At 38.7% G+C, this 6,411-nt stretch overlaps 1 protein-coding gene across 1 annotated transcript in view; it reads left to right on the top strand.

Annotated features, from left to right (window-relative positions):
- COL6A2 (collagen type VI alpha 2 chain) overlaps nucleotides 1–6,411 on the top strand; it is an 80,137-nt gene that overhangs the window by 53,896 nt on the left and 19,830 nt on the right. The window contains exons 22-27 of the mRNA XM_015825529.1: nucleotides 235–297; nucleotides 1,512–1,547; nucleotides 1,891–1,936; nucleotides 2,891–3,043; nucleotides 3,768–4,220; nucleotides 5,194–5,232. Coding sequence (XP_015681015.1) covers nucleotides 235–297; nucleotides 1,512–1,547; nucleotides 1,891–1,936; nucleotides 2,891–3,043; nucleotides 3,768–4,220; nucleotides 5,194–5,232 — 790 coding nt within the window. The remainder of the gene's footprint in view (nucleotides 1–234; nucleotides 298–1,511; nucleotides 1,548–1,890; nucleotides 1,937–2,890; nucleotides 3,044–3,767; nucleotides 4,221–5,193; nucleotides 5,233–6,411) is intronic.

The raw sequence follows: 6,411 nt of genomic DNA, 5'->3' as shown, positions 1-6,411 counted from the left end.
GAGAGAGAGAGAGAGAGAGAGAGAGAGAGAGAGAGAGAGAGAGAGAGAGAGAGAGAGAGAGAGAAAAGGGGGAAGGGGGCAGGGAGAGAGATAACTATATACTGTAGTCAGAGAGTTATAAATCCCCTCTTTGAAACAATTATCTGTCTCCAAAGATCTATCATTCATTTTCTGTACTCTTCAGTAAAACCTTCTGCATTCACTGCCTTTAACTGCATTACTCTGTCTTTCTAGGGACATGTCGGCCTTCCAGGTCCACCTGGACCCAGAGGATCAGATGGTGAATCTGGACCCGAGGTATTGTAATTGTGCATCCGGTTGGACATTATTGCATGGCTCACTTCCCTTGGGGTGAGGCATTTGAGAAACAGGAGGCAAAAGAAGTGACTACCTTGACTCCCCCAGTAATGTGCTTTTGTCCCTAAGATGGGAAGAAAGCATGTCACTTTCTAAGCCACTGCCCTGACAACAGTCCATTTACCTCATCTTTGCAGAGAGGTTGGCAATGGTGTTGCCAGCACCACAAGTAACATCCATTACTTTCTGTAGGCTGGAAAAAGCAGGCTGGGTGGAGGAGTCCTTTTCCATTTAATTTAGTGCTTACCTCAGGAACACTAAGTTTAAAGGGAGAAGGAAAATTACAATTACAATTAGAATTATTTATTGGCAAAGTGGAGGGATTTCAAGGAAAGCATGTTTTGTGCTCAGCCCCTCCCCCATTTCCTTGTCCTTTGTACATAATGGTTGCATTAGAAGCACTCTGTCATGCTGTCATATTTCTGTCGTTCTGTTGCTGTTTATATAAAATTTATTCCCAAGAACCACTTTTTGGCTCTATCAAAACACCTTCAGTCCCTCAATCAGAACCATCTCATTATTCTTATATCTGCCACTGCCTCTCATTCAGTCCTTTGTGATAAATAATCAAATCAGTGAGACTTTTAAATCTATTTGTATGCTATGTGTACATGGAAATAGATTTATGTTTAAACCACATGTTCAAAATAAATATTTTCCTAAGTCAGCAAACTGTCATACCATTCGCAATCATTAAGTCTCTGAATGACACATTTTTATACATTCCATGACACATTTTCTATGCTCCCTGCCTTGATTCTACTTACCACTTGTGTCGTCTAATAGAATAATTTTTTCCTTTGGATTTTTCTGGAACTTTTTTATTTCCTGCCAAAGAGGTAGCAAGTATAAACTTGTAGAGTGAGGGGAAATAATGACTAGTGATATCAGTGTTTTTCATTTATAAACGGCTACTAACCACCCATGCCATCCACCTATCAGAATTTTACTTATTTATTTATTTATTCACTTTCTATAGCCACTAATCTCGGACAAGTGACTGTTGATGTTGCCAGACTCTTTCTTATTTAAAGCAACACTTATATTTCCCAAAGCTAGTGAATATATTGCAAATGGATATATTACTTTTCTTCCTGAAATCTCAGAAAGGTGGATTTCCATTTGATGAATGCTTCCATCATCTTCTTTTCTAGGGTGACCCTGGTCCTCCTGGAGATCCTGGCCTAACTGTAAGTTAAGAACATTTCTTATACTGCATACTTACTTTGGTAACTTTGCTGTCTTTCTGGTATCAGTGGTAATTTGTTGTGAGTTATGAAAAAGCACAGCAAATGCTGCTTCACACTACCTGGCATAATAGAAATTATAAACAGAAACTGATTTTGTTTCATATATACCTTAATGCATATACCCTCTGATCATATTTTGTAGAGTATAGGCAAATATTTGAGGGCTTATAGTGTTGCAATAATAGAACATTGGAGTGCACATTACTGTATAATGTTTATAATAATCTACTGGTGTCCATGTATATCTTGCATACATAATTGTTGCTGTTGTTATTGTTTATAGGACTGCGATGTGATGACCTACATCAGAGAGACCTGTGGCTGCTGTGGTTTGTTCGGAGTCTTTGCATGATCTTCATTTAGAGCAGAAGGGTTCTCTGAGAAGGGGAAAATTATACCATTTTAATAGGGAAAAGTTGCCATCATATCAAGGTGTTCTTCAGTTATTTGATGGCTAGGCTAATTTTGGACAGTTTAGGATAGACTAATAACTCGTACATCAAAAGGATTTGCAGAATTGTAGATGACTCTAAGCAGTAGATTTGTTTTTAATTCATTGCAAATAGGCAGAAATAGTCACAGCTTACCATGTATGCATGCCTAATGTGGGAAATAAGCCAGAAGGATATTGTTTATTTGTTTTGTTTGTTTGTTTGTTTAAAATTATTGGCCACCAACTCCAGCGGATTCTTGCCAATTTACCATTTCCGTCTCATTTAATTTAGAAAGGATGCATTTGGAAGTGAAATAATGTACTTTTACTATTTTTTTCTAGGGTCTGAATTGACATCATTATTCACTCTGAACTAACAGTGGCTGATCAAGCTGCTTAATTAATGCTATCCAGCATTTAGCTAAACCAGAAGTTTAAGCTTCCAAATGCCAAGCTTCAGACTATGTAGGAAGGGACAGTTTAGAAGCAGTTTTCCCTGGGGACACATGGCCTGGATAATCTATGGTATTGCTTGACTTTCCACCTTTTGCATTCTAGTGCCCTCGCATCACTATCTCTCACCATTCTTATTGGCCCTGTTGGCTTGGGAGAATAGAGGGAGTAGTCCAACATATTTAGAGAATGCCAGGTTGGGGAAAGCTAGTTTAGCATGATGTGTGCAACCACTCAAAATGTTAGCCCTGGTTTGTTCACATGTGTAATGTTCAAATAGGCTTCAAGAGGCTCCATACTTTAAAATACTTCTCAGTTATTTGCAGTGCATTTTTGTGGTGGTCCTGGGCTCGTTTCCTGGCACAGGTTATGATTATTTTGTCTTCTGTTTCCATAGATTGTGAGAAGCGGTGTGGTCCATTGGACATTGTCTTCGTCATAGACAGTTCAGAGAGTATTGGCTATACCAATTTCTCCCTGGAGAAGAATTTTGTTATCAATGTGGTGAGCAGGCTAGGGTCCATTGCCAAAGATCCAAAATCAGAGACAGGTCAGTGACTGATGATTTCTTCTTACAGCTGAATATTCTCCATAGCTGTAATGGTCTCCGATACCTATATGATGACATCCATTTTTTCAGCCACTAATGAATTGCTGCATAGGAAGCAATATCTGATCCACGTCACTACTGCAGAAATTTGCTATCTCAACCCACAAGTATTCCACACTGGTCTAATTTTTTAAAAAGATACTGTATATACAAAAATCTGTATTTGGACCCAGATTTCTTTAACATACCGACAGCCTTTTTTGATCAACCTCTATCTGCACTGGAGGCTTCATTGGAATAGTTGGTTTTCTACTTCATTAGTGCTGCTCTTAAGGAAGGATGATACCATAGAAGAGCCTCCAGTGGTGTCATTCATCAATACAAAGGAGATCCAAAATGTCCTGTTAGGTTTGTTCTAGAGGGCAATATCAATGGCAACTGACATCTTTGTGGCTGCCACTTGGGATGTGACATTATGTCTGTGTCAATTGTTATTTGACTTGGGAACCAAGACCAGCCCTTTCTCTAATGATCAGAAATGATACTTTTTCTGAGTATTTTTTACAATAACTGTATTACTGGTCTCTGAAAATGATTTCAAATCATTGGCTCAGTACATATGTGAATCTGCACTCAAACAGGCTGGGGGTTAGAGATCACTGTGATGAAGGGGAAATAGAATATCAAAATTTAGGAATTATGACCAAGTTTATTTTCCTGGCAGGTGCCCGTGTTGGAGTGGTACAGTACAGTCATAAGGGCACCTTTGAAGCCATCCAGCTCAATGATAAGCGCATTGATTCACTCTCTAGTTTCAAAGAAGCAGTGAAGAAACTGGAATGGATTGCAGGGGGCACCTGGACTCCCTCTGCACTTCAGTTTGCCTACGAAACACTCATCAAAGAAAGCCGGAGAGATAAAGCCCGGGTATTTGCTGTGGTGGTGACTGATGGACGTCATGACCCTCGAGATAAAGACTCAAATTTGCAAGCCCTCTGTGATGGAAATGTTGTGGTCAATGCCATTGGGATTGGAGACATGTTCAATGTAGATGAAGAATCGGAGACTCTGAAAGCAATTGCTTGTAATGACGAAGATAGAGTCCAAAGAATGAAAGTGTTCACTGATTTGGTGGCTGAAGAGTTTCTTGACAAAATAGAGCTTGAACTCTGTCCAGGTCAGTCAATGCAAGCTTTGCTAAGGCTAATTGCAAGAAAGTAATATGGCATGTCTTTTCATATATTTAGGCTAAGTATTATGTTCGTGGCACCCCATTTTAAAAAGTAGCAATTGTCAAGGTCTAGTGATATTCAGAGTTGGAAGGAATAGACAGTAGGGAATGCTCTGGTCCAGCAGCAAGGCTTACTTTTTCAAGTATTAACTGAAAGTTTAAATCATAGTTTGTGTGCAAGATTAATTGGGAGAAAATTGCATTGTTTCAATAAGATAACATTCATACCCAACTGCATTTATAGTTCACTATGAAGAAAAGTGTGTTTGCTAATGCAGTTTAATTAGAAAGGTCTGTATAGCACAAAGCACAGCCTCACCATATTTTGTACCCACTATGGTAGTAAAGTTTTAACAAGCCTTAATAGTCTTAAGAGCCATGGTGGTGCAGTGGTTAGAATGCAGTACTGCAGGCTAGCTTACTGCTCACTCCAGTAATTTGATTCTGAGCAGCTCAAGGTTGACTCTATGCTAACATTGTAAATCGCTTAGAGAGAGCTGTAAGGCACTATGAAATGGTATATAAGTCTAAGTGCTATTGCTATTGCTTAAAGGACAGTTTTCAAAGACTGATCAATGTAGTCATTGCCAATCTTAGAGTGAGTCTGAATGCCAATTATACACTGACTCTTGATTAGGCTATCATCCTAAATGAAAATGAGATTCAGTTTATTTGTTGTTAATGATGGAATATTCTCTTAGTCCCTTTGCTTCACTTTAATGCCAAAGGAAAAGTTCCTAAGCCAACATGTCATTGTCTCTGCATGGAAGATCATTTTGACCCAAGAAAAAGGATTAATTAGCTTCTCTTGATCGCATTAGTTTAAAACTTAATATTTTCAATATCCTGCCTAATTGTTGATATGTATACAAATGTGATCTGAATGATTTCCATCAAGTGTTTTTTTACTTTTTTTCAGATCCTCAGATTGTCTGCCCTGAGCTGCCCTGCCAAACAGGTAAAACAAAATTGAACTATGATCCTCTTTCCCCTTCCACCTCAATTTACTATAGTATGTAAAAGAATTCTGACCTAAACAAAGGATGGAAATTCTAACTCGTATTTTTACATTATTTCTAAATATTATTCCTTCCTAATGTTTATTTTTACAGGTAGGTATATTTTTATATTATAGCTATTCTGCTTTATGGAAATGTTGTAAATATCTCAAGTCTTCTGAAACAGTAGTTTCTCAAAGCATAAAAAACTCTTCTAACATGTCCCTTTTGAAATTAGCAACCTAATCTTGGCCCAAAGACTAACCATGAAAAAGTAAAGATCCTAAAAGAAGCATTTGGGAAATTTGCCCAGTTGCAATAGTTAGCAACGTGTCTCTGAATATAAATTAGAATGCATTTTGCACGTAGAAGCAATGAATGCTTGGGTTTAATTGCTTGTGCCAGCATTACATCTGTATCACTTTACTATCTGCAATAGAGGTACTTCTGTTTCTGAGACCAATCAGAATGGTGAGTTGTGAGAGAAAGGGCCTTTTCTGCACATTTCTAGAACATAATACCAATTTAAGTTATTAAGCCCCATCATTATCCTCATCCCTTAGGAGCTGCATTTTATGGAACATCTACCTTGGAAGCTGACATGTTTATGCAGACTAATTTAGCTAATAATGTAGTAAGACACAAAAGGATGACATATTTCATGTTATACCAACAAGAGAGAAATGAACAACACAATATAAAAGTGACTGAGGAAATTCCTGAAATACCAGAAATTTGTCCTAAACTTTAGAGCCCTGAACTACTTTATATGTGTTAAGTCCTGGGAATAATGGCGCTTGAGACGAATCATCTCCAACAAGTCTTTATTGTTTGCTCCACTCTACGAACAACCAGAGCAGAGGCACGCAGGCCTCTATTTATACCCTCTGATCCCCGGGCAAGTTCAACCAATCATGAGGCGGGCTTTTCCCGCCTTGCACATGCGCACAAGGCTGGCGCCGCTCAGTCTGGTCCCGGGCAGCTTCTGCAATTGCCCGGGACTCTTGCAACGTCCCGAGCCTGCATCTTGCAGGCTCAGGACACAACACCCCTTCCCCCTGGATGAAATAAGATTGCGCCCACATGGACGCCATCCTATAGATGGTAATATAATTAATAATGAAATAAAGTTACACAAT

Source organism: Protobothrops mucrosquamatus, unplaced genomic scaffold (assembly GCF_001527695.2).
Source record: "Protobothrops mucrosquamatus isolate PMUCROS unplaced genomic scaffold, P.Mucros_1.0 scaffold_199, whole genome shotgun sequence".
NCBI classification, from domain to species: domain Eukaryota; kingdom Metazoa; phylum Chordata; class Lepidosauria; order Squamata; family Viperidae; genus Protobothrops; species Protobothrops mucrosquamatus.
Note: the sequence above shows the minus strand (reverse complement) of the source record. Positions and strands in the feature narration are given on the sequence as shown.